The following is a 27,725-nucleotide window of genomic DNA, read 5'->3' as shown; positions in this document are numbered from 1 at the left end:
GAGTCTTGCAGCAAAGCCCAATACCCATCCCTAAGGCAGAACACAAAACAGTGCTCATCAACCACCACGTCCCCCACCCTGAATTCAACACTGTGCTCCTTTACTAGTACTGAAAGAGGCCCCACACAGCTTCCCAGCACATTGCCTACGTGTCCTCCGGGTTCTTCCTCAAAAACCAGGCCGATGAGGGCAAGCTCAGCATTGAGAAAGACCCCACCAAAGCCATTTGCACACTCACAGTGAGCAAAGTGACTCCACAAAACGCTGTGACCTCCTACTGTACTAGTAGGGATACACTGCAGTAGAAAGCTATAGGGGCCTGCACAGAGACACACTCTGCTTTCTGAACTGGATCCTCAAGTGTTTGGCAACACACAGGAATATCCCCACCTCCTTTCCCCATCAGCTTTGAATCTGACACCCTGTGCACACAGCCAACGATGCTTCCCAGCCAGCGCATGCTTTGCAGACACGCTACAGCCACCACCAGCCAAGCTGTTATCACACTTTAACATCAAAAAGGGCACGCTCATAGGTCTGGCTGGATTGGTGCCGTGTAGGTTTACACAATGGCAGGTGAGGTTATCCAAAAGGAGAAAAAAACCTTCCCACTACCCTTCAAGCTACATGCTTAGAACAAATACCCACTTACATCACTTGCACAGCAGAACAGTAGGACAGAAGTGAAGAAAAGCTTGAAGCATGGTTCAAGACTGCAGGTGTAATAGACTCACTTTGCACTTCTCTGCTGGTAGAGATTCTTGTTTCATTTTCTCCTTGGCTTCTGTTTGGAGTTGATCAAACCTTCACTTAAGTTAAACCAAGTCTCTTAGTTGACTTGTGTGGGGCTTCTTGTCTTACACAGCAGCAAACCTGCAAAGCAAAGAGCACAGATATTGACACTTCCATTCTGCCAACAGAAAATTGTGTTTCTTTGCATAATATGCAGCGTTTGGAAAAGGCACCCTGGGGTGCAGCATCTCACCTTCCCTGTGACAAGATGCAGTTGCTAGTACAGCAATACTGCCACTGAGCTCCCAAATGGCTGCTGGTTATTCTTCCTGGCCTTTGGCATTCAGGCTGTGTGATGAGCAGTAATTTGAGACCCTTCAAATTTTCAAGCTCCATTTTCCTGTTTTTTTCTCCCTTTTTACTGGTAGGGGACCTGAGAAAAAGCATCTGATCCCAGGCATTGTTTAGCAGCTTCAAATAGTGCAAAAGCAGTGGTAAAATTACTTCAGATTACAAAATCACTTTGTAAACCAGTTACAGTAATGGTGTCTGTGTGCATAAGAGGGAGGAGGTGAGTCTGTGCCACTTGTCCACAAGCACTCATCAGGCTGTTAAAATTCAGCAGGGTTCAGTCTAGAGGCTTTACTTCCACATCACCCGCCCACTGCCAGTGCTGCCTCTCCGGATGATGCCCAGGTGAGTCATTTCCTGTCCTCGGTGCAGCCCTCTGTCCCTGCTGGGAGAGCTGTCAGCTTCCTCTTCCTCTGGGAGGCAGACACTGGTGAGAGCCCTCAGGATGCTGCTGCTCCCACTCCTGGCCCTGGCTGCAGCCTGCTCTCGTAGGTTCCCCTCGTCGCCACGGCACATGGCAGTGGCGAGAGGCACCCGTATTGATGCCTGTGAGCAAACAGCAGGATAAGAGTGTTTGTTCTCTTTTCTCTCCTCCTTTGTAGACGGGCAAGCACAAGTGTTTCTGAGGCAGAGGCGAGCATCCATTACCAGCGAGCCAACCAAAACTGCACAGATTGAGTGTGTAGTCGAGGGCATGTCAGAGGCTGCCTTCCAGACTCTCTATGTACACTGGTACCGGCATCTACCCTCCAGACCTCCCGAATGGATTCTGCTTATCCAAACAGGTCAAGCTCAGTATGATGACGATTCCTATAAGAACAAGTACTCCTCTTCGAAAAAAGGCCCGAACATCTGCACTTTCACCATCAATGACATCAACCCCAGCGATGAAGGCACCTACTACTGTGCCTACTGGCAGAACCACAGAACTAGCAAACCTCAGGTAGCCTGTACAGAAACCTGTACCACGAGTGGCAGGCTTTCTGTCAAGTGCACAGCCACACCTGCACCTTCCTGCCTCTAAAGCATCCCAACAGGTTTATGCAGAGGGTGTAAGTAGAAATAAAGGACAAAGAAAAGCAAACAAATGCAGCGTGCTACAGCTCAGCTGGTATCATGTTCTGTGCTGGGGAAAAGGAGTTCTCCTGAGGGTGATGGTACTACAGCTGAATTGTACAGTAACACAAACCAACTTTGCATAATACAGATACTTTCCTGAGGTACCAAAAATGTTACCAAAGTAGGCAGAGTGTTCTAGGAAAGGCTTCTGGGACAGCTTGAGGGTATTCAAGGGGAGAAGAACATCCTTGGGAAGAGCTGGGCTGAACAACTTGAGTTTTTATGTGTGTGCTCAGCAGGTAAGTCTGAGAGGAATGTACTGGATAGAATCATGTAGAAAGAAAATTATACATGAATTTTTCATGAAGAAAGCTTATTTTAGATGGAAATTTTTAAGGTATTTTCTACACTGTTACTGCTGTGGTTTAATTTGCCAGTAAATTCAACCCCCTCCATAGCAGGGAGTTGAAGAACAAACATTGGATGTGCTGAATGAGTCATTTCCTCCTCCCAGCTGTTTGATGCTTTCTCCACTTGAAGGGCTTTAGAACCTTCTGTCTTTATTTCACTCCCAGGTTTAACCTGCTAAGGCAGCATGTTGCTGCTTCCACTCTTCCTTGCAGCTTCATTTTGCTCCCGTAAGCCCTTTATTCCTCTCCTCCATCCTTCCCATGTGTGGAGAACACCCTCCTGGCTCCAAACTCCAGCAGTTTCTTCCCCTTACACCGTTTCTGTTTCTCCTTCCAGGTGGAGACACATGGACAGTGCCAGTGCAAACCCCAAAGCTCCAAACGCAGATGCAGGGCACATCCACCAGCATTTTGTGCCAATTGCAAGCTGAAGTCATCATCCATTGGTACAAGCATCTTCCTGGACAGCCACCAACGAGGATACTGTATGCGCGGGGACAGTCAGCTACTTTTGATGACGGGGGCGACAAGGGAAGATTTCAAGTTCAGACACATCCTAAGTATCATTATACTCTCATGATAAATGATCTGACTCCAAGGGATTCTGGTACTTACTACTGTGCGTATTGATATTACATCGCATCACAGCACTAGCTGGGCAAAGATAAGCTGTACAAAAAGGTGCTTTGTGGCCTGAACTCTGCAAAAAATACTTGCCTATTCCAGCCCTCTCTCATGATTTTTCTGCAGCAGGATATGCAAAGCAGCAATAGCTTGTGACAACTGTTAAATATGTGATGTTAGCAGTCAGTAAGTCTATCATTTCAGTACTCACATGTATTCGTAACACCCAGAAACTGGACAGTTCCACCACTTTAGGGTAAATACAGAAAACATTGCTCTTAAAATGAAGGCCTGATTGTACTGAAAGCACTCACCTGACTATGCACATGGACTCTGTGTGTGTGTGTGAACAACTTTCCACTGTAATTTTCTCTTCCCTATTAGAATCCTTGGAGCAAGCAGAGAAACAAATCTCCAACCCCTCAGTGCTTTCTTCTCATAAAAAGAGAGGAATAGAAATGAGACTGGGTGATCTTGCACATCCTACTTTGTTTTTTGTCTTGCTCTGCCCTACAGAGACTGACATTCAAGAATCTCATCCAAGCTCAAGAAGAGTTCAGCCTACCAGTTCCAGAAGCCGTGTACAGACACGAGAGTAAAGAAGGTGATCAGGAGCAGTCAGCAGGGATTTAAGAAGGAGAAGCTATTTAGATAACTTCAGGTAATGAAGCTCTCTGAAAGGGCATGTTGGCCATTTAATACATGAGAAGTCCATTTGGTGAAAATTTGAACCTGGAAAGGTGTTTTGTTCAAAATACTCTGGCCACTGCACATGTGGACATAAGTCCTCTTGGCACAGACACCATCAAGTTTGAGCTGCAGTTATTCCTACTAGGAGACTTGCGGTGGTAGAAAGCTACAGTACAAAACCTAGAAAGTGTCTGTAATTTAGACCTTTAATTTTGTGAGACCCACTCACCACCATATTCCTTTACTCTTGACCTGGGATCAGGTGCCAGATAGATTTCTGCTGTGTGATCAGAAGAAGAGCTACATGCTGCACTGTTTTTATACAGGTCCTGGTAGATTTTGGCAACAGGGTTTGATTTCATGTCCTCAACATACAATTGCCAATGCAGTTTGATTGACTATGGTTGCCCTCACAGCAGACTGACATGGGATGCTGCTGGGATGAGTGACCTTTCCCTGTACCTCCCTTCCCTCATCTTAAAGTCTGGATCATTGTTGTCTCTTCCTCTCCACCTTGTTGTGCCTGCCAGTCCTCAAGTCATTTCTCCTTGTTGCCCTCAGGGTAGCCTGACAGAAAATGAAACAGACTTTCTCATGGTTATTTACTGGGAAGAGAGGGACCCTGTCTATTGCCACCACACACAGGGAGGTGTCTCTCCCTAGAGCCCTGTACTCAAGAGCACCTTTCCAAGCCAGTTAGCAATACATGCTTATTGCTGGCTTCCTGCATGTGGCCAACTGCCAGCAGGAGGGAGGCTGAAGCAGCTCATCTCCCTCACAGTGATCATGGGGGAGCTCAGTGTGACACCACCCCTGCTCCCCGAGATGCCCTGCACAATGGCTGTTGACAGCAGCCCTGCTTTTGTTTTCCAGCCTTCCTTTCTCAGAAATGTTTTCATCCCAGCTGAGCTTTGAAACTGAAATCCTGCGGCCGCGCATTTCCTCCTGCACCCACAACCAAAGTCATGGCCCCGGGAGCAGCTGCCCTGGTCCCTGCAGGCTGATGGCTTCTGGCTGCTTCGGTGGAGGGCAGCACCAACATGGGGGCTCCCTGGCGCTTTGCCATCCCAAAGCCGGATGACTAAGGTGGCTCAAGTCTTACAGGGCCACAATCATCAGATTGACCAACGTTTCTCATATTTACCTGAAAAGCAGACAGGACTACAGCCTTCTAACCAATGTTACTGTTTACCAGCCTGGAGAGGGTTATCGGTAAACATGCCCCATCCACTTGCACGCAGAAGACCTGTTGCTGAAGCAGCACCTCCTCCTCCCACAGAAGACTGTCCCCATCTGGGCTCCCTTTCGCCCTCCTCTGACTCTCAACAATAGCAGAGCCTGACTCTCACCAACAGCAGAGCCTGACAAGCAAACATGCTGCTGCTGGCAGCACTTGTGGCTACAGCCTCCTGGTCTTGTAAGTCCTTCTTCATTCCCTTATCTTTCCTCATAAGCACCTATGGTTGCACTAACAGGCATCTTCTCCATATCTCTGAATTCCAGCTAATGGCATAATTTCTCCTTCTCTCTTTCCTAGATGGATTTGCACAAATATATCCTGTGCAGAGCCCTATATCCATTACCAAGTCCCAAAGAAGTGTAAGAATGACATGTGAAATTAAAATTTCAGAGGAAGTGTTTGAAAGCCTTTCCATACACTGGTATCAACAGAAAGAGGGTAGAGCTCCAGAGAGGCTCCTGCACTTCTCAGAAGGGAAACTTGTAGTTGAAACCGGCTTTCTAGCAAAAAGGTACATGGTTGAAAAAGTTTCTAGCCAGAAACGATTTATTCTTACAATTAAAGATGTAATTCCCAACGACGCCGCTACTTACTACTGCGCTTACTGGGACGCTCACCATGATAGAAACTCAAAGACCATCACAGCAAAAAGCCCTCAACAGCTGAACTACAGGTGTCACGAAATGAGGGGTTTATGGTTGCTCAAAGAATCACCATCAAAGGTATCAGCAAAAGCAGTTCTACTGTGCATTTTTGAAGTGTGACTTCACAGAGTTTGATGGCAAGGTTTCAAGGTTCACTCTATTACTTGCCTCATGGCTGAAACGTGCAAGGGAAGATTGAGGTAAAATCAAGCTGAAAGGATTAATACCAGGCTAAAGGCACAAAAAGGTAAGGAGACAATAGGATTGACAGCATTTGCTATATCAATTTATACTCGCACACACACACATGGATATATAAAGGTGCCTGTTAACAAGTCCCCTGGAGCTCAGTGAAATGTTCCTGTCAGATGTCTTGGCATTTCTCAACAGGTGAGGGCTGAGCCTCAAGGAGGGGGGGCTCAGCCCAGATCCCACCAACAGCTTTCAGTGATGGTCCTTCAGGTATCACAAACTGAACTTGTGAGCCCCAAGGGGTGTCCAGGAGAACTCAAAGGAACTCACTTGGGACCACTCTTTATAGGGTGGAAGGATCTGAATTAGTCATAAGCAAATATCCATCGTGACCAGTAAGTAATAACTAGGAAGTTTTCAAAACTCTGGTTGTACTGTTCCACTCAGGCTGTGGTCAAGGGAAGGAGCATTCCAGGGCTGTAAGGGAATGACTGACTACCCCTGCCCTTGCTTCTCACCTTAGCCAGACAACAGGACTCCTTGGTAGAATCAGCACCTCCCTCCTTAGTCATGCAGTGTTCCTGGTATGGACAAGGGATGCTTCACTACCTGACTCATTACACAAAGACCAAGGCCTGACAGGCCTTCCTGAGATCATGGAGCAGCCCAGAGGATGAGGAGAGGAGGGAATGCACCGCTACACCTGGTCTTCTCACTGCATCTGATATGAGCTGCTGAAAGGCCAAATCATTTTCTGCTACCCAAAAGGAGCAGCTAACCCCACACAGCTGTCCTTCCGAAGTCTGGGTTGTCACTTGCACCCTGGTCTTCAAACACATATCTAATGTCTTAAAGGCAAAGGAAGTGGTCAGTGCCTTAAGACTTAGTACATAAATACTAGAAAGTAACCTGCTTCTCTGGTGCTGTTTGCACAGCCATAGCAGAAGCCTGGTGGCTCTTGAGGGGAGCAAACATTGCACTGATTTTCTAGTCTAGCCACTGTTCTCCGCTAGGAAACAGATGTCATTCAAAGAAAGAAAACATGCCTAAGAATTGTACCTTGGCTTGGGGAATTGTATGCTTGCTAACGCCTAGCCCTGCCAAGCACTCACTTTCATTGGCATGGATAAGCCACGTGGCTTCAAGCATGGGCACTGGGGAAGCAGGGTATGCTCAGTGCCCACTGGTGCCATGGAATCATCAGCTGCCAAAAGCCAGAGGTTTTGACTGAGCAAGTGCACAGTGCAAAGGGAACAGTGAAGGTCCCATACCTTACCCATCCTCTCCATTCCAGGTGCTCCTTTCTGCTCAAGTATGTCATCAAGTTAATTTGCAAGGCTGTAAGGACCTATTTAGTGGAAAGGGAGCACATTTCCATGTTGTTGTTCCTGGAAATAGGTCAGTATGTGGTACAGGAGGTCTCCAAAGTCTTTACCCTGGCAAGGGAAATTGAAATAGCCAGCTTTGGCCTGAAGGTTTGTAAGATTTTAAGTAAAAGAAAAGGAGTGTTATTCTCACTTAAAACTTAGTAGCTGTCAGAGGAGGAAGATTTTCTGTTTATTCCTCCCGAGATCTGGAGGGGAGCATTTTTGTTCTTATTTTGTTTTGAGCTGAATCATTCCATTTTCCCATCTTCTTGCTTATCACTGTTCATATTTCACTAGTATTGCATCTGAATCACCAAAAAAGTTGAAGACAGTTACCAAAAGTAGTACTAAAGAACTTCCCATAGTTAAGAACAACTTTTCATACTTATGGCTCATATGCAATGCATCCCTCCTAGCAACTGCCTCAAGGTGCATACTGACCCTAACGCCTGAGAAATTAATCCACAAAGGTTTTCCTCTACCATCAGGCCTCTCCTTAATGTTTTCCTTTACTGTGGTACCCTGATACTCTCCTCGCTTGGTTCATTGAAGTGTAACTCATTAAAGAATATTAGTCTGATGGGATGAAAAAATGACACAATTTCAAACATGTATTAGATTTCGAAATGGCTGTAAGGTTAGCATTGTCCTCCTCATACATGCAAGCCCAGGTCATATAGGTGAGTTAGAAAAGCTGTCTGCAGTGTGTAGTGTTTTGAGATTTTTCTTCTAATGAGACCTCCCTAATACTGTCATGAACATAATCCAACAGTCCCACCAGCTGTAGGTGAGATGGTCTAAGGGCATTGCAAAACACCATGGAAAGGAAGGAAAAGCACTGGTTGTCACCATTCTCTGTCTACATCACTCTTGCCATTCCTTTGTGGTTGCAGAATATGATGTTGGTTCACCCTCAGTCTTGCCCCTCCCTCTAACCACACTCCTTAACGTTGTTTTGCAGTCAGTATGCCACATGGGATCCCAGAAGAACTCAAACTCACAAACTAAACACACAGGCTCTTTGATCACCAGTAGTGGTGACTCCTCTGATGTTATCTTGGGCTCTTTTATAAAGAAACCTGTGCACAAAGGAAAAGCCTCCTTCTCCCACTGGCTAGCATACGAAAAGTTACCAGCGAGCAACCTGCAGCACATGGACACCTTGGTGAATCTTGCGGTGCTGGATCTTTCTCCCTTCCCTCTGCTGGATTGTATTAAGACAACTGAAAATGAACTCCATGCTGCTAGTACTTGATGTCACTTACTTGCAGGTGAAGGAGGTGTACCCCTTTGGGAAAGAGCAGGATCATCACCTGGAGGTATGTGTTTTAACATGCAGAACCCTGTGCACCTATCTGTGTGTCTAAAACTGAAAAGAGATCTTCACCTAATGCTTAGGTGCTAAGGAGAAGGGTTATCTAACAGATTTGCAACAGTTTAGGAAAGATATTTGCTCCAAAGGACATTAGATACCAGCCTGATAACTGGGTGTAAGTCCGAAATTCCTGACATCCTCCCAGCAGACAAGGGCCAAGGCTTCACACAATCTCCTGGAACTGATTGGGAAATAAGTGGGATTTTCTTCAGCAGTGGCACAGGAAGAGAGCGCCTTAGCTTATTGCAAAGCCAAAACACAGTGTGGAGCACCTGGACGAAATACTTCAGTATGGGAACCACACTAATCATCTCTAGTAAGTACCATTATTATTGATCCAATTTTCACAGATGCATTCAGGTTCTCAGATAATTAAGCATGAAAGATAGTAGAAAAACTACTGCCTGATAAATCAGGTTTCATTTGTGAAATGAATGTGCCCCAGTTGGGTGGGTTGATGGGCAATAAATACTTTGACCTTTTGAATAGAGAGGTTGCCTCTAGAACAATTACTGAATACTTGTTAAGGATGGGGAATGGAAAAATGGTAAGGAAAAATATAAATATTGGGATGCATGCATTCATTCCTCTTCTGGGAAAGAAAAGTGAACTGCTTTACTCTTGGAACAGCAAGTGAGAAATGCAAGATGTTTCTTATTGATAGAGATTATTCAGTCTAAGTTGACTGGGAAGGAAAAACACCTGGAATGTCAGAAATACCTAATTCCTGGCCCTACTGAACCTAACTGCTTTACTTTGCATTTGTATTACTCTTGTGGTGAAGCTATGCAATCGGTAGGATAAATGCTATTTTAAGTGTAAAGCATATAGCAGTGCCTACAGTATGCTGCTCAGAAAGTAGCTGATATTATCAACATGACTAAAACTAAGCCGTGTCATAAAAAGCAGAAGAGAGTTACAGAGAAATTTAAAATGTTATCCATGCCTCTGACCAAAAATGTTCTCTGCTGCAATTTCCAACTAAACTGTCCCCATGGAGAGACAGCTGCTTTGCTAAGACAACAGCATTAAAAAAAGCATGATCTTAGTTATGAGCATCAGTAAGCTTTGTTTAGAATACAGAATTTGCATTTAAAATATGGGCTTCAAAATACGTGTTTGATGAAAGTTTAGTTAAGGTACTTTCACACAATATGTAATTCACAAAATAGGACACTTAGGAAAAAAAAAGCTTACCTGTATATTTAAATGAACAAGTAGTAAACTTCCTTAATTTTCTCTGGGAGTCACAATGTAGCCACATTTCTTCTAAAACAGCAAAGAGAGGTTTCTTCAGAGAAAACCTAGCAGGCCAGAGACAAGAGCTCTTTGTTAGAGCAGCCCCAGAGCCCAAAAGGATTGGAATATAGTCATTAAATTAGCACTCACTACCAAAAAAATCAAAGGATTTCTAAAAATGGCACTCTAGTCGATGTTGAAAATCAAGCCATCGCACTGGGCCAAATCTATCACCGACCTCTAAATCAGAGAGACGTTTTCTGTAGCCAGTGCAAGGGAAGTGCAGAGCAGGAGATATTGCTAAGCACTGTAAGACCGTGGGATGCCGATATCAAAATATTTGGAACTGGAACTAAGCTTATTGTTTCAAGTAAGTACAAAACGTGAAAATTAGCTGCTTCTGAAATGCTTTTCAGTACAGTTAGACACTGACTGCATGAAGTGCTTTGCTTTTTCAGCTCCTGCTAATTTTAACCCTATTGAATGCTTTGCAGGATTTTCCTCTTGAACAGCATTTCCACATGCAAAACACAACGTAATGGTTTTGTATTTATGTATAGAATGGGTGAAACACAATAGCTATTGCAGCACAGATATGTAATTAACCCCATCATTATTTTCTTTTTAAAGCTTAAATATGGCAAAGACAGCATTCAGAAAACTGAAAGATGGTTTTGTGTTTAAACATGCATATTCAAGGTTCGTGATATCTCTAATTCATTCTGAAAGAAAAGTGCCAAACCTTCGGGTTACTCAAATTCTTTGAAAAGCAAAACATTTTCCTTTAGGACTATGTCTCTCTTCCCCCCAGCTTTACTGAAGGATTAAGCAGGGAATTAAGCAGCTCTGAATTAAGCACAAAAGAAGAAACCCCCTTCCCAATACAGATACAAAGAGCAATACACAATGGCTACTGCCAAAATCCTCATTCCATTAGGCTGGTAGAAGTGAAATAACTTGTCTGTAATTATTTTTGTCATGTCCACAGCACTTTGGCTCTTCTTATTGCTTAAAAACTCACACATGAAGAGGTGGTCCTTTTTTTATGCCCTTCCTGTAGACTTTAATGGGAAGTGAAGGACAAGAATCTTTTTCCCATTAAATGTGCTTTAAATGCCATAATCCTGGAATAAACAACTGCACAAACACAAAGCAGAACTACTGCTACCAAATGTTTCAAGCCTGGTTAGATATGTATAACTTCGTATTAGCATGTGAAGAAAAGATAGATTGGTTTTAATGATTTATGTCAGAAAGACTAAATAAATCATAACTATAATTCAATAGAAATATCTATATCAGGATAAGCATTTTCAGTGAAAATCCTCACCTTGTTAATCAGGTAGTTCCCATGCTTTTAGTATCTACAGTTTAAAGTAATTTTCACTCCAGTTCTATAGCATTTTGTCTCTATGTGGCCGAGACTTCTGGCCAATTAATAGAGTGAAAAGGCTGTAGTTACCTTACTTACACACTTAAGATCAGGCATTTCATCACAGCTTGTCTTTTCAGGGGTGACCATCCAACATTAAGTTACTCCTAAACAAAAGAAATTGAGAAAATGAGGATTTAGGATAAGTGACCTTAATTCAATTGAACCACCAGGGTTTGAGCTTGAGCAGAATCTTTAACGTATCTATGCTGACAGAGCTAAGCTCCCATCAACTTGTAGTGAACTTGATTTTGTTCTTGTTGGTCTCCTTTAATTAGTTCTGATCAAAACAAAGTTGCTCCAGACTAAATAATGCAGTTAACAGAAGGGCTAGGGTTTGAGAGACAGGTTTGGCATTTGCATTTTGTGGAATAGATGAGGGTTTTGAAGCTTAGAGCAGACCAGAAATATCAATTAAGAACACAAACTGGCAATACAGGATTCTTCTGTAAGTATCTTCCTAGGGAATTTCATAGAATCATAGAATAGTTAGGGTTGGAAAGGACCTTAAGATCATCCGGTTCTAAGGCTCCTGCCATGGGCAGGGACACCTCACGCTAAACCATGTCACTGCTTTGTCCAATGCTTTACTGTGCTATTATACTGTGCTTTATACTGAAAACAGCATTTATCCTGATGATTGCATAGGTTCACCACAAAAGTAATACGAATGCAAAAGTAAAGCTTTGTCCAACCTGGCCTTGAACACCACCAGAGATGGAGCATTCACAACTTCCTTGGGCAACCCATTCCAGTGCCTCACCACCCTCACAGGAAAGAATTTCCTCCTTATATCCAATCTAAACTTCCCCTGTTTAAGTTTTAACCCATTACCCCTTGTCCTACCACTACAGTCCCTAATGAAGATTCCCTCCCCAGCATCCCTATAGGCCCCCTTCAGATACTGGAAGGCTGCTATGAGGTCTCCATGCAGCTTTCTCTTCTCCTGGCTGAACAGCCCCAACTTTCTCAGCCTATCTTCATACGGGAGGTGTTCCAGTCTCCCCTGATCATTCTCGTGGCCCTCCTCTGGACTTGTTCCAACAGATCCATGTCCTTTTTATGTTGAGGACACCAGAACTGCACACAATACTCCAGGTGAGGTCTCACAAGAGCAAAGGGGCAGGATCACCTCCTTCGACCTGCTGGTCACGCTCCTTTTGATGCAGCCCAGGATACGGTTGGCTTTCTGGGCTGCAAGCACACACTGCTGGCTCATGTTCATTTTCTCATCAACCAGCACCCCCAAGTCCTTCTCCGCAGGGCTGCTCTGAATCACTTCTCTGCCCAATTTAGGCACTCACCAGATTGCAACAGTCAAGCTGAGACTGAACTGAAGACTGAATCAGGCTCTCCAAACCCAGTTTACCTCCTAAACATTACTGAAGTATCTATCTTAATTTCAAATGTATTAAAGTTCAGAGTTCAAAAGGCTGTAATTATCTTTTTGTAATTATATTATTATAAAAAATACATTCCCTAAAATAGATTTTACTTAAATTTATTTATACATTACCTGAAGTTGGATTAAACTGACTTCCTGCACTTTTAAATCAAAATGATGAAGTTTAATCAATGCATTAGTTTGCATTAGTATTTTTTCTCAACAGGGAAAAACACGAAGCCCTTAATTAAAACCTAATAGACTTGAAAGTCCAAACAAGTGTTAGGGCAGAAGGATGGAGATGTAAAACATAAAAGGGAAGATGTGTCCACTCAAAAGAAATCTGTAGAGTGAAAGCTTACCATGATTAATATTAATAAGAACATTTTCTAATGGGTTTAAAATATCAAGGATTTCATTGGCACAAAGATGAATTCAGTAGCTGATTCTTATAAGACAGTGTTCACAAACAGGTTTCAGTGGAATATTTCAGGGGAAATCCTGGACCTTTTGAAAAGTTGCCATTAGTTTCAGCGTTGGCAGGATTTCATGTAAGGTGCACATAGTTTTCACTGGGGAGAAGCCAGAAGGCTCTGGGGAAAGACATTAAGAGGAATGATGGAAGTTGATGCTTCTCTACAATATACATAGATGTATACGTATGTTTCCTTTTGGCACTAACTGCAATAGTACTGTGTAGGCAAGTACAGCAGGATTCGAGGCTGAATAGTCCCAATCCTGCATCTATTTAGAACCTGACGGAAACATGCCATCTCCATCATTGCCCCAGGCAACAACACTCGGCTTGTTTTGATGTTTTTTTAAACAAATGATTGCATAGACTTGCTTGAAACTGAATTTAAAGTACATATCACTAAAGGCTCTTTGGGAATAGCAGCATTAGATGAGATTGAATTCTATTTTTCTACAGTCATGTAGCCAAATGAATAAATTCTTAATATTCATATTGTGGTTGTTAAATCTGGTCCTTGTCCAACCTAAATGTCCCAAGCAATTTTTGTAAGAGGATGTACCAGTGTGGCGTAATAAAATCATTTGGTTCTGGAACAAAACTCATCATCTCCAGTAAGTATTTTCAAGGACTTATTTTTTAAGTTTTGTCATGGGAAAGCTTAGGAGAGAAGGTTGACAGCTCTTTAAAGCATCTGGGGTTAGATCAGGACTCTATTATGTTATTATCAATGATAATACCTGAAGTTGCTGGCAAGCAGGACAAGAACGCCGTTTGTAATCTGAGTGTGCTGCATGCTCTGGGCTCCCACTGGCTTGAAGGGGAACAGCAGAGCTGTCAAAAATTGTTCAGTTTTGTGGATTATTCAAGTACTGAAAAGTTCAGCTTAAGAACACATTGACCTTATTTATAAATCTTATTCATAGGTGCTTATGGAGAAACTGTAGAGGAATTTCATTAAGAAAACTTCATAATTGATCTACAAAAGCATACGTTTTGAATCCAATTCATTAAGAGCTCATTGATTACAAACCTAAATCCAGAATTTTCTTTGCACTATGTTTTGTAGGCTTACTGCATTATTACAATAGAGAAAAAACAGATTTTAGCTTAAGAAATATCTACGTGTGTGTATATATTATTTTAAAATAATAAAAGACCTACATAGCTTTTAAAACCTGCTTAGAAAACTATTTAAAAACTAAACTGTAAATTTCTTGGAAGTTTATCTAAAGCAAAAAAGATGGTGGAGTAGAAATTCATTACTTTAAAATTCTTCAGAAAGAATCAGACTATTTGCCCAGAATAAAACTACAACAGTGTAAACTGTCCTATGGACTTCACAGCTTTATAGATCAACCTGAAAATACATCAAAATCTACAGCCAATTCTACAAGGTTTCATTTTTTTTTTCCCATAAACATACCTACAGTTTATGGAGACTTTTTTCTCCACATATACACATATATATATACATGTATATATGCAAAACTTAATTTATCCAGTTCTCCACTGTCTTCTATTTGCCCGTGTACATGGGACTCTTCCATTCATGCACACAGTTGCAGTTATTCAAGACATCTGCTTCCTCAGGACTGTGATATGATTGAAATGTTTCATTTAAGCTAGGCACCTTTTTACCATACTTTTAAATCTACTCTAGTATTAAAGAATAGATCTAGTCTATTGTAGTCTTCCTCTACCAGATGTGCTGCTTGACAAGAAGCATGAATGAAGCAGTCTAAACATTGGTCTTCACTAAACAATTTAGGACTTAAATGTGCATGGCACATATCAAAACTCTCCAGGTCAAATACCCCTCGGACTCTGTAAGACTCTGTATTATCTAAATAAATATGAGTTTAGACTATTTGAGTTGAGTCTTGGTTCTGATTTGGAGTTTAATTTTCTGTACCATACTCATAAAAGCTGCTATCCATTTTAATTCTCTATAAAATAACTCATTTAAAAATAAGGCTAAAAGTCATACTTTCTATTTCCAATTATTCTAAATAGTACTGTAACTGGCTTTGACTGAAAATTAAAACTTATCATTTAGGTCTACTGAAATAATACTTACTATAAACTGTGTTCGAATGCCAGGTTCACCAAACACTTCTTTACTTCAAGGACGGAAGGAGCTGTAATTCATCCATCTTATTACGTAAAACTCCTTTCATACATAAGACTTTTCTGTTCCCATCCTAAGTATTTAACAACAAATTAGCGAGCCAGAACATTTGTCAAGAAGACTTTTAGGTTGCTGCTCTTTAAAAACTGTATTTTGTGGTGGCGTATTTGTTTACTGTACTCTACTGATCTTCTAAGTCTCTACTGTGTTATTTTTTCTTTTTCCTCCACTAACCATCCCAGGCAAAGGAAATTCTCCACCAGCAAACTCTGAAATCCTGAAGAAGGAACACGAAAATCAGATAACATATGTTTGCCTTGTTGAGAAATTCTACCCAGAAGTTATTCGGGTGACATGGACCGATGAAAAAAATGAGGAGGTAACAGACAATGTAGTAAAAGGAGACACTTGGAAGGCCACAAAAAATGAGGAATACTCAATTGGCAGCTGGCTAACTGTACCAGTGGAGAACAAAGACAAAAAATATTACTGCAAATACGAGCACGAAAGCCAAGAGCGTTCACTGCCGACACAAGGTATATGCTAAAATGTTAAAAGTTATATATTAATGTTATATGTTAAAGTTAGATACTAAAATATTATAAGTTTCATTCTATATATTATTATAGACATCACTTTTTCTTTGCAATAAAATTATAGAAATAATGCTTTCTATTACTGTTCCTGAAAGCATCTGTGCTCATTTGCACAGCAATCATTAAAATACACAATGTTTTCCCAGGGAAAGCAACCCAGTCTGTGCTATGCTTCCCAATGGAATGCCCCCCTGCAATAGGAAAAGAGCAGTTCTTGAACCTCATCAAGTGTAAACTAGATTAGCTCCAAAAGCTCTGCACTGAGCTGTGTGTTACTTCCCTGTCTACAGAAGTCTCTGAAAACAGTATTACCTCTCTGTTCAACCCATGACTGAGAGGTGTAAGTCCCTCTGACACCCTGTGACATTAGCCACAGCTATAAAAAAATTCAGAGTTAAAAACCAAGGTTGCCGGGGATGTAGAACGAAGTTTAAATGTTTTACTTATGCAGTGCCCAGCAATGGTGAGGTAATAGCCATGTCTGAAAATAAGATGTCTCATTTAACTAAGGAAAGATTATGCAAAGCAGAACCCGAAAGCCGATGCTATTTTAAAGAAAAAAGTAACCTATAATCAATGCAAATTGTATAAATCATGGTAATATCTTTTAAAAAGCTGCCTATATTGGTTTAAATTAGTCTTTTCTCAATACCTACCTTTGTTCGATTTCCTATAAATTAATGTAACACCAATAAGTGAGAGCAGGGACATAATAATGGTCAAAATATATTCTGACAAAAATATGCTTTAAGTTTATTTAGATGGAGGATGTATTTACAGGGGTAATATGGATGCCTTTAAGACCATATATCAATGAATAGAAACACCGGAACAGAGAACAAACAGATTTGCTGCTTCAAGCACAGAAAGGGTTTATTTTCGAGAACAAGCACCATCAAAATAGCAAATTCCCAATAAGGGGACCTCAGATCATGGTCTCCTCAAGATTACTCCTTACTGTAGAGCAGGCATGAAGTAACAGACTAATTGAGGTCCCTTCCAATGTAAATTATTCTGCATTTGTAATAACAGTAGTAATTGTGAAGGCAGACTCTAGCCACTTCAGTGACAAGATCAGGTGGATTCAGTTCTAAAGAGACTCTGCAAAGGAACAGCTTAAGGGACACATTCCTGAAAGGGCAAACTTTCCACATATGGTAACAAATACCCAAGTCACTTCTCTACGCATATTACCTTCCCTTCAAATTCTCAGTGCATGTGAATCCTACTCATGAACATCTGCTCTGCAGACAGATCTTAACCATCTCTTTTGCTGTTCAAAACTTCCAATTTCACTGTTAATTTACATCTTACTGCCTCTTTTTTTTCCCTATTTCTCAAATTCATGTTTGTCAAAAGACTTCTCTGCAAAGACTGATCCTCAGGAAGAGGACTGCAACGCATCTGGAAACAGCACAGTTTTTAACAGAGGTAACTAAAATGTATTAAAACGTGGGAAAGCGACCCATGGCATGTTAGTCAGATATTGCTGTATTTGCTCAGAACCTCACGGAAAGGATCTTTCTAAATAGCATACAGGAAATCTTTTAAGTCTGGGGTTTGCAACATAAAACCACTTCAGTGCTACTCTGAAGTAACTTCTGTTGTGGATTATAAGAATGGGCTCTCCTACTTTTATTAGTTAGCTTTATTAGGATGCAAAGATGCTGTTCAGCTACTAGATTATTAGCCCACATTATGTGTTACTTTTTAAAATATCTATCTGAAGCAGTTAAAAGTTCAATGCTTCAGCTGATGCTTCATCAGCCCAGCAACTGCCCAGCACTTTGGACTTTAGCTTGAACAGGGATTCAGGAAGAATTGTTAGTCCTTGTGTTCAAAAATCCAAGACAAAAGAATTCAAGCAAACACAGTGCTATCAGTAATCAGTGCTGGAAGCACTAGAATTGTGTCCTTGTCTTTCCCTATTTAGGGAATAAACCCAGCAGCTTTGAGAGCAAGTCTAGTGATAAGAAACCCGCTCAGTCTAGAGCTCATTAGTGCAAACCTACTCAAAGAACAGCCAGGCATTTTATGTGTTCTCACACTGTCCACTGGAATCAATATAATTGCAGCAGTAAACAGACCACAGTCCCAGGTCTACCCATCTTTTAGAAGGTTGTACAATACTGACATTAAACAAGGCTCTCCTGTCTTATGTTTGTTACAGATCACATTGTACACAGGGCAGCGTATTTAGTCTACATCGCCCTACTTCTGAAGAGCTCCATGTACTATCTCATCGTACTCTTCTTCATCTACAGAATGTGGGCTGTCACCAAGCACCAAGGAAAGCAAGCATAAATGCTTGTTTAGGAAAGGCTAACAAAATCGTCTTCAATTTGCTTTGCTATATATATTTATCCCTATAGACTCCCCTGCTCTCAGTGCCAGATTTAACAACAACAAAAATCCCCATGTAATCTTATGGCATTAGTGCACAAGGCTTGTTTTGCTTTCCTGCTTCTGGTTTTATATCAGTCTGGCTTTCCTAATCTTTGAGTCTTGACCTGAGATGAGCAATAGGACTAAGGTTAAATACCTAGTATTTCAGTCCAAAGTCCATATTGCAAAATGAAGCAGGTACTCATGTTAAAAGTAGTTATGAATACACAAGTTTAGAGATGTAACCAGGCTTTTGATATATAAACAGAGATGCATTTTGTTACTGAGCTTAAAACTTAATTAAGGAGCATTCCTGTCTGTAAATTCACAGATGTTGTTCATTTTTACTTTCAATGACCTACTGCAAGTCTCATGTATCCACCAAAGCAGGACTTAAACATTCTGAAGCGATGTGTGCTTTCAGACTCAGTTAAACACGATTTCAAAAACTGAACACAGTAATTTTGACTGAAGAAGTTAGACGAGCATAAAGCAATTCTGAGGTGCACACATGCAGAAATAGGAGAAAGCCACCAGGCCACACACCAGTCCGTGGCACAGACTGAAAACCTGAACGCTGTCGTTTTAAAGAAAGAAAACAACTGTAATGATCATGAACATGATCATCTTGTTTTAAGATACCTTTGAGCAAACCCTTAAATCTCCAGTTTTGACAGATAATGTATTTTCACAATAGCAGAAAGATTCTCAGATGTTGGACTTTGAACTCTTCAGCTCCAAGTTCCACAAATCAGCTCTTTTCAAATTTCTGTGGAAAAAAATAGTAGACACATTGGAGTTAAGCATTTGCTCCATCTGGGGCAAAACAGTGCCGTAAGTTTGGAGATAAGCAGATGCAGCATTTACACTCACTGTATCAGTAACAATGTAGAGGGCAACAAAAGCTTTCCTCTGGATGCATTTGTGAGGCTTGTGTTTCCTCTCCAGCATTTCCACAACAAGTACTAATATGGCTAGAAAACTTGACTCATTTCTCTGTTTGTATAAATTCCTCAGAATATCAAAGAAAGAGCCTTAAACCCATCAGTTTTCTGCTTTTCAAGGTATTAAACAGGAATGCTCCTACACAGAACAATAAAAGCTAGCTCGTAACTTTTCTGTTGAAGGGCTAAGCCAAGCCAGGGGGACCTGCAGTGCTGTTAGAACAGGAATTCTAGCACTCACACCACTGCAAGGGAAGAATGTAAGTCAGACGCAGTTATAACAACCACAGCTGTTTTACTAACAGAGTATCTTACAAGTTATTTTTCAATCTGCATATTGAAGCCAATTCAACTAATTTCTGCCTTCAGTGTCACGTTACTCTTCAATGCAAAGAAAGATGTGATGTTTACTCTTCAGTCAGACTCTCTGAAAAACAACAAATACACCATGCTATTATTTGTTAAGGCTCTGTTCCAATCAAAGTGAAATAAAATAGGCACAAAGGTATTTTTGGAATGCAGTTACTGTAGATTTCAGTAGCACCATTGACACCACTGTCCTCATCTTTCCCATCTTCATCCCTGCTAGAGAAACACTTGATTGCATTAATGAACCAAGATCTCTTTCACTTAAAATGATCCCCAAATAAACTTGTGTCTCATACATGAAACTGGAAAGATGTTGTCCATACAGCACAGAAAAAGAGAGAGAAAACACAGCTTTTTGCACAAAAACCCCTGCCTACACGCAACCATGCTGAGCACAGCTATCAACTCACAGATTCTCAAGTACAGGTTGCAGGTTTTATGTCTGCAACAGCTTCCATGTCCCTGAAGTTTATTTATACAGGTACATACTGTTCATACTAAGTTTTTAATTTTTATTGGGGCTGAATAAGGGGACAAGTGGGTGTTTAAGGCTTCTGGATGCTGGGGCATTTGTTTGCAGGAAGGTTTGGTTATTTAGTGGAAAAACCCTGTAAGCTGAACCAGTCACAACTGGTTCAGAGGAGGTGGGCTGTGATGAGAGTGGGTGATAAGTTGAGGACAGTTAGACCACAGCCGTCCTGCCTTTTACCACAGTATGCTTCTAACCCATTTCCTTCTAATGCAAATACAAAGTGACAAAAACCACATGCTTAAGTTACATGTCAATAACACAGGAAAACTCACTGTTTGCTACACATTTTGGTTTAACTGCATGCTTGTGATATGTATATGTAGGGACTATCTCTGCCACAAAAGCATGGGTTTTGCAAGACGTCTGCAGGTCTTGACACCATTAGTGCACCCCAAGAGTTGGATGTTATGTATCAAGTGCAAAATTCTTTTGTCAGGACTTTTACACTTGAAAGACGTGTCTTCTGAATTACATGTCTTACCACAACTGATTTTCAGTGATTTTAAGCTTCTACCAGACAGGGTATTACAGCTGCGCTATTACTGTTACAGAGCTGCAGAATTCATGCAAATACTACAAAAATAGCAACAGGCAATCTCGTGCTTCCAATTAAAAGAAGACAGAATGGGGTCAAGTTTTGCCACCAAAGCAAAAAGGAATAATCAGCACAAATTAATTTATATGTGGAAAGGGAATTGCAATAAATTCTTTATCTTGCTAGAATAATTTTGTGTCCTATACTGTACAACAGCTGACATGCTTGAGAATATTGACTTCTCAGCTATCAAAGTAACAACAGGTGATATGGAAAACTACCTGGGGCTTCCAGTTTAATCAACACTGATTGACAGCTGGGGCAGATGAGCAGAAAGAAAGGGCACAAGCTGTTACTGAGGCTCAAGCAGCAGCTCGCTGCTGTCATTCATGACCTGCATTCCTGAAACCCAGGTTTTTCCCCCCCTTGGTTTCTCCTGTGTCAAAACCAGACTTTAATTTGCACTGAGTGCACTGGCATAGTGAAGCATTATACTCTTTGTTGTTCTGATGCTATGATGCTTCATCACCCCTAGACGGAGCTCTAAGTCACTTCTTATGCCGAGACAGAGCAAGGTTTCTTATTGTTTTGTCGAGTTTTAACTCCTCTTGAGAAAGCTTTCAACATCTGTATTAAATATGCTCCAGTTCCTTGTAGGTAGAGAGAATACCTGCTCACGTTCATTTAAGTTTGGAAAATAAATGCTAGCTCACTTGCCAAGGGAGTAAACACCCTCTGTTTTGCCCCAAGTGGTGTAAGTCCATTACAACCCAGTGAGGGAGGCAATCAGGCTCGGTAAGCTATCTTTTCAAATGTTATTTACTAGAGCAACACTATGAGTAGAGAATATTATAAATGATCTTACATCCTTTGAGATGGTGGGAACTCCGGGTGTGATAGCTTTGAACAGGCCTCCCATCCACACACAACACGCTGGACAGACCCCATTAATAGAGATTCTTCCATTTTGGTTGAGATAGAATTTTTTTACACAAAAACACCTCTATTCATAAAGGAGGTTCAGAGAAAAACTTCCTCCTATATTTGTAGACAGAGAAAGCCACACAGGTGGCATAACTACTTCCAATCCTTGATCCACATGCAATTTACCATCCCTCAAGATATTAGGGATTGCGTTAAGAACATAGGGGCCTCTCAAGCCTTAAGTACAAGGTGCAACAGAACAGACAAGGTATGTTCAAGAGCATTATCTCCTCAAATACAGCATCTTCTGCAGGGTTCTCATTCCCAAACCACCAGTGACCTCCTGACAATAAAATATGCAACTATACCATTAACAAGCTGTTAATGAGGTGTATCTACACAGGGCAGCCAAGATAAGGTTGCTCAGACCATATTCATTCCAGCATCTCCCACCTCTCCTTTATATGCACCACATCCTGAAGCATATCTTCAACACAGCATTAGTGCATTTTTAAGCAACTGTAGATATTATGTGTCTCAAATTATTCATAGCATTTTTTCAGTGACTTTTCACAAGCTACACTGAGAATAAATTCTACAAATGCACCAGTGTAATGGAGAATGTTTCCTATACATAACAAGTGTGATTGACAAGTGAGGCTGCCTTTCTTGCAACCCGTCTGGGATTTTACTAAGATGAGAAATAACAAACATTATTTCTCCCAGAAGAGTTCAAATAGATTCACCTCTGTAACAAAGTCACCTTATGCCTTACACACAAAAGCTATCTCCTTAAAAGCAAGTCACTCCTTGGACTAAGGAAAACAAGAGAACCTTTTGCCTGTGTCCCTAGTATCAGATGTGCAGATGTGACAGTATTTGTAGGAGACATTTTTACCCATCATGAACTGCCTTGGTGTTAAGAATGACAGGACACCTCAGTGATAATGAAAACATTTCTCCTTTATTTCAAGAAAGTCTTTTTTTCTGCTGGAAAATTGGAGCTGTCAGATAATATTCATCTGCAAACGCATCTCCTCTACGACTCCTGCAAAAATAATGCAGCAAAACTAAGTTTGGATTCTATTTCATCTTCCACTCCCTCCTCTATTTACATCAACAGTTCAACTCCTAACTACCATATTTGATCCTGCTCTGAACTGTTTTGTACTACGAATACCAGACCCTTCTTCAAAGGCCATATTGGAACTTTCTGCCCCAAATAACTCCTGCTTTTTAAGAACATAGCACTTCACTGCATTAAGCTGAAAAGTAGGACACATACACGCAGTCCCTGGGATCAAATTGCCTGCATTTCAGAGGTGACCTTTCATGTGATGAGTGAAAAACTGCATCCCAATGCTCAGGCAGAAGCATGCCATGCAGTTAACACTGTGAAGACATTGACAAGGTGGCATGAAAGACTCCCCTATTCAAAGAGACAACAACACAGTATAGTTTGGTTTTAAGCAGTTTTTCACACAGTATCCAGCTTCAGTTACCTCTTTTGCTGACAAAACAAGTGGTTGCATAAATGGGCACTGTACTATCAGGTTTCCAGCACCATTTCATGTGTATTTCTAAAGAGAAGCTAGCTTGAAACAGTCAAGAGAGAACAGAAATCGATCAGGATACAGCCCTTTCCAAACTCCCCTTCCCAACCAGCTTTGCCCTTGCTGTAGGATGCTCCATCTCTCTTTCACTCTGGAATTCCTGTTTGGGAGCTGCCAGACACATCTCAAGCACAGGTCTTACATACTCTCCCCATGCTCCCGTTCTGGCCACCCAGCTGCTCTTGTTGGACAGTTTATGATAATGGGGCACCTGAAGGCCACCATCTGAATCTTCACCAACACTGCCCAACCTGTGGTCAGGTCTCAGATACACCCTCACCATGATGACTCAGCCAGCATCTCTGGCTTTCCTTGTAAAGTCTTCACCTTTGCTAAGGCTTGGTCTGGAGGCTTCTTCAGCATCTCCCAGCTTTCTCTCCTGATACTGCAGTCTCCTTACTCCAGAACCTTTAACTTAGCTTCTCTCAAGTCAGCCAATTGAATTCACTTGAGCATCTGCTCAACACTAGCTCCAGTTCTCTGCTCTTATTTTGTTGAGAAATACCAGGATTTGGGTTTTTAACATTGTTCTTCTAGGCTGTCCCCAAGTCTAACTTCCTCCTGTCCGGAAAAGGCTATGAACAAGATATCTCTGGAAAGGCAAAACCCTAAGAACACACAGCATGAGCCCTTACCTCTGAATAGCACTGCCTGATGGACATACTTTTGCGGAACACATCGCCAGATAGCCCACATTCTTCATTTGAAGAAACAGTCTCCAGCTCTGGCACTATGTTAACAAGGGAGTGAGGGAAGGGAAATCAACAAGCAAATCAGAACAGAGTCCTACTGAAATACAGATTAACAACCAAGAGAAGATTTGCTTACTCTCTAAATCCATCAGCCAGACCAACTTTCTAAAAAGATCTGCAAGATCCAATGTGTGGTCACCAAGGTAAGCTCGGGTGAATACAGTTTCCCGAAAGCATCCTGAAATAGGCTACAGTTTAGGTATTCACCTCACAGGAAAACGTGAGTCCTAACAGCAGGACTCCAGGAATCTAGAGCTGCAGCTTACACTCATTGTCCAATTAAGACTTTTCAAATATTGGGCTTTGAAAAAGTAGCTCATCATAAACACTAGCAGACCACAGAAAAGGAGATTTCTCTAGTCAGCTGTTCAGTAGATCAGGTCACTAGGAGGCAGGGATACAAAAGTCAGACCTTTCAAATTCATTTCCCATTCTGCCAAGCATCTTCACTCAAAACTTTTTTGGTCTTTGCTGATATTCAAGCCTGCTCCTCATTACAGTTAGTACAACCACAGACACCACTATACAAAAATCCTTCATTCTCGTGTATTGTCTCACCATTACTACAAAGCAGTGTTCATGATGCAGATAGAGGCACACAGTCCTCCTCCTTGCTTCAGGAGTGAGGAATGCCCAGTAGATTTCCTTACCACACTCTGGGTCTGTTTCCTTTACAGCATCAGCACTGGCAGATTCACAGAAGTCCTTTGAAAAGCAGCCAGCTGGCCTATTGTCATCTGCTGTGGCTTTCATCTCACTCTCAGGGAATTCTTCATGTTCCACATTATGTCGTGGAACTCCCCTAGGGAGGGGAAAAACACATTGCTTTTAGGACAAGGAATTATTTCTGATGCATTACATATGCCTCCCCTGCCTTCACTGTAAGAAAACTGTAAGAGAAGTGACAAGACAAATTAATCAGAGCTACTTACACACAATGGTCCTGTCCAGTGACAACAGGAATCATTAGAGGCACTGGAGGAAACGTTCTCGCACTCTGCCAACAAGAAAGGTTTCAGTGTAAGCAGCTGGAACAAGACTGATGGCCCCCTGGAGGGCAAGGCTCCAGATGACTGGCAGCAGGACAGAAAAGAAACCCAAATTCCGCCACATTTAAAGCCCTTCTCTTTCCCTACACGGGTGAACTGTGTGGATGTCTGCAGGAAGAAAGCAATGGAGGGGAAAACTCAGAAAGGAGAAGCCTCCCTGGCAAAGAGCCGTAAAGATCCAGACAAAGATGGGAAGGCAGGATGCCCCCACATCACAACCCTCCTGACCTTTTCAGCCCAGCAACGGACTATATTAATCTCCAAGCAGCTTCTGAAGATGGGAGCCCAAATAAGGCTGACACACTTCTCTAATGGAGGCACAGTGCAAACCATGTTGTTGCAGTTATATCAGCTCCACACATACCTATTTTGCAATCATGTTATGAGAAAACAGAACTTTATGTAAATCAGGTGTCACAGACTGTTCTTAATAACCTGATCTTAACATCCTTTCCAACCCTAACTATTCTATGACTCCATGATTCTGTGACTGTCCACTAAAAGGACTCTCCTTGCCGAAGCAAGATAAGCAAAAAAAATGGGAGCTATTAATGACTAGAACCATAGGAAACCCAACAAGGTATCTCCTGTGTAGCTAACTGACTTGTCAGGAGCCACTGAAGTTCAGAAACAGAGCTCAGGCTTATCTGGAGACAATTCTGACACTCCCCATCACTGCAAAACAAAGACAGCATTCAAAATACCTCAGCAGGTGCCCACATTTGCCATGATTGAAGCAGCATTGTTAAATAAAAGAACTCAAACTTCAGGCATTCATTCTCCCTCTTCAAACACAGAAAGGCATCTCGAGCTCGTCTCACTTTGAGCTTCTCCTCCTGCAAAGCCCGGGCTAGAGCTCTGTTGTTGGCTAGGATGCTCTTCAGATGCACACTGTGCCTGCCTGGAAGAGAACCATCCATTGTCACACATTGGAAATTGGCAGCAACCAGCACCAAACTGCTACACAGGCAACAGAAACATCTTACTTTCGCCATTTGCACCTGCAGACAACGGCTCATAGGCTTTCCCCAGCCCTGTCCTTCTCATGTTTCTCTCTCTTACTCGCTCTTTCAAGTTGGCCTGACTCCTTCTATGCATCTTCCGCTCGGACATGGCCAACTCCTACCTACACAAACAAGAGGCAGAGAACACCCACAACGGCCGCCCAACAGGGAGCTGCAAACAGGCTGCGAGAGCTGCCGGAACCGCACGAGGGCGGGGTAGGCCCAGAATCCCCGGCCTGCCGCACGGCCTGGCCCAGCGCGCCGCTCTGACCGCTCTGACCGCTCTAACCGCCCTAACCGCGGCTGGGCCCGCGCGGCCGGGCCCGCGCGGCCGGGACTGAGGGGCTGCCACGGGGAGCGGGTGGTGTTAGTTCTGCTCGAGCTGACTTAACTCCCCTGTATCGCTTTTTACTCTCTGTGTGTGTAAATCAAGAGTATGCAGCTAGGGACTCCTGGTTGTCAGTGAGCAGCTCTTTTCTGACACACAGGACTCACCGTCTTGGTGGAGTGTGGCAGCAAAAATGCTATGATTTAGGAGCCCAGAGACTGTGGGGAAATGTCCCACAAAAGACAAACGGGGGAAACCATAGTTTCTCATTACCTTTCTGGTGCTGCTGTCTTTTCCCTAAACAAACACCAAATCTTTCAATGCTGCCCCAACAACTGCCCATACAACAAACCAACCCACCAGAAGCTTGAGGGACCAAACAGTGCTGGGTGTTAAAAACTGTCCTCAATAAAAACCCAAAACCCTGGTATTATGCCATGTTACAACCACCCTTACAGCCACTAACTCTGCACCTTTTTGGGGGCCGTAAGTGGGCATAACCCTGCACACAAGAGGCACTAAAACCATCTCTGTCCCCTTGCAGGCATCTCAGAAATTATCTGATTAATATAATTACATTTCCCTCTGGTAAGACTTGTTTCAGAAAAAGATGAAAGGTTTACAATTAATTCTTCCTAGGGCTGCTCCCTCTTAGTTCTTTCAATTGCCTTAAGAGTCATACTGGATCACAGAATCCAGCAGTATTCAGTTAGTCTACATGTTGGCAATCTTATGTTCTGGTTACTACAAATCTTAATACTTAGAAAGGATGCACTGGTGCTCCAGACAAAGTTTTGCAGTAGGCTGGTAACTGAGTTAGGAGCCCCTTATCTGATTGCCATGGTTTAGTACTGAAATCAGTTTTCCCTGTGCCATAAAACATCCAGCTTCAACAGGGTGGTGTAAGCAAAGTGAACTAGAAGGAGAGGTGCTCCCCACTATGTGCCAAATGAGGCTTTAGCCGAGTTTTGCACATGAGAAAACTTTCAAAACCCCTGAAGTATCCCTTTATCTTCAGAATACACAATTAATCACGACCCTGACAGTTTCTTCTGAGCAAGCACGCACCAGGAATCAGAAACTTAACAGCACAATAATCTACGTCATCACCAAACTACAACTGTCTCCCATTTAATGAGTAAGCCTAGAGGGAGATCTGCTACTTACACAGAGGTTTCTCAATAAGAAAAACATTTTATTTCCAAGTCAAAGAGGTATCCTAAACCAAAAGAGACAAAGCTTCAGTGCCACACTGTTTAAGACCACGCTGTTTCTGGAAGGTAGCTCTGGTATAAGCAGGAGTACTAACCTTCTGCGTTGCAATGGCTCTAGAATATGGCTTGCTTTGAGAA

At 42.1% G+C, this 27,725-nt stretch overlaps 2 protein-coding genes, 1 long non-coding RNA gene and 2 gene segments (V, D, J or C); 3 read left to right on the top strand and 2 right to left on the bottom strand.

The window, feature by feature from the left end:
• Nucleotides 1-529: 529 nt before the first annotated feature.
• Nucleotides 530-11,876, bottom strand: LOC133223904 (uncharacterized). 2 transcript variants are annotated; one of them, XR_009728730.1, is made up of 4 exons: nt 11,386-11,876; nt 9,882-9,988; nt 6,852-7,378; nt 530-873 (listed from the first exon to the last, which is right to left on the bottom strand). It is a non-coding gene; the product is annotated as an uncharacterized LOC133223904 (long non-coding RNA). The 2 variants fall into 2 exon arrangements; XR_009728731.1 differs by lacking the exon at nt 11,386-11,876 and having other exon boundaries at nt 9,882-10,178.
• Nucleotides 1,097-2,163, top strand: LOC133223901 (T cell receptor gamma variable 9-like). The segment is given in 2 exon segments: nt 1,097-1,571; nt 1,686-2,163. Coding segments are annotated over 2 exon segments (465 nt in total).
• LOC133223902 (T cell receptor gamma variable 3-like) lies at nt 2,663-3,241 on the top strand. The segment is given in 2 exon segments: nt 2,663-2,780; nt 2,890-3,241. Coding segments are annotated over 2 exon segments (336 nt in total).
• Nucleotides 5,205-19,249, top strand: LOC133223903 (immunoglobulin kappa light chain-like). The gene is made up of 6 exons (XM_061375028.1): nt 5,205-5,283; nt 5,404-5,725; nt 10,256-10,293; nt 15,585-15,878; nt 17,298-17,369; nt 18,109-19,249. Exons 1-6 carry the CDS (start codon nt 5,241-5,243, stop codon nt 18,240-18,242), a joined length of 903 nt encoding a protein of 300 aa, XP_061231012.1. The 5' UTR covers nt 5,205-5,240; the 3' UTR covers nt 18,243-19,249.
• LOC133223900 (shugoshin 1-like) lies at nt 18,980-26,175 on the bottom strand. 2 transcript variants are annotated; one of them, XM_061375026.1, is made up of 5 exons: nt 26,028-26,175; nt 25,746-25,942; nt 24,925-24,989; nt 24,643-24,794; nt 18,980-19,092 (listed from the first exon to the last, which is right to left on the bottom strand). In XM_061375026.1, exons 1-5 carry the CDS (start codon nt 26,152-26,154, stop codon nt 19,085-19,087), a joined length of 549 nt encoding a protein of 182 aa, XP_061231010.1. In that variant the 5' UTR covers nt 26,155-26,175; the 3' UTR covers nt 18,980-19,084. The 2 variants fall into 2 exon arrangements, with proteins under 2 accessions (XP_061231010.1, XP_061231009.1); XM_061375025.1 differs by lacking the exon at nt 18,980-19,092 and adding an exon at nt 22,570-22,675.
• Between the last annotated feature and the right edge of the window lie 1,550 nt (nt 26,176-27,725).

This window comes from Neopsephotus bourkii, unplaced genomic scaffold, assembly GCF_033783945.1.
Source record: "Neopsephotus bourkii isolate Nb327-2 ecotype Australia unplaced genomic scaffold, CSIRO-AGI_Nbou_v1 NB_1655, whole genome shotgun sequence".
NCBI lineage: Eukaryota > Metazoa > Chordata > Aves > Psittaciformes > Psittacidae > Neopsephotus > Neopsephotus bourkii.
This window is presented reverse-complemented; position numbering and strand designations above follow the sequence as displayed.

Bases quoted from the DNA above. Each gene is read 5' to 3' on its own strand.
- LOC133223903 (XM_061375028.1), top strand. From the start codon at position 5,241: ATGCTGCTGCTGGCAGCACTTGTGGCTACAGCCTCCTGGTCTT. The intron at 10,294-15,584 runs GTAAGTACAAAA...TAACCATCCCAG, and splicing joins AACTAAGCTTATTGTTTCAA to GCAAAGGAAATTCTCCACCA. The intron at 17,370-18,108 runs GTAACTAAAATG...TGTTTGTTACAG, and splicing joins CAGCACAGTTTTTAACAGAG to ATCACATTGTACACAGGGCA.
- LOC133223900 (XM_061375025.1), bottom strand. From the start codon at position 26,154: ATGTCCGAGCGGAAGATGCATAGAAGGAGTCAGGCCAACTTGAAAGAG. The intron at 25,943-26,027 runs GTAAGATGTTTC...GTTCTCTTCCAG, and splicing joins TGCAGGTGCAAATGGCGAAA to GCAGGCACAGTGTGCATCTG. The intron at 22,676-24,642 runs GTAAGGAAATCT...TTATTTTTGCAG, and splicing joins GGAAACAGACCCAGAGTGTG to GAGTCGTAGAGGAGATGCGT.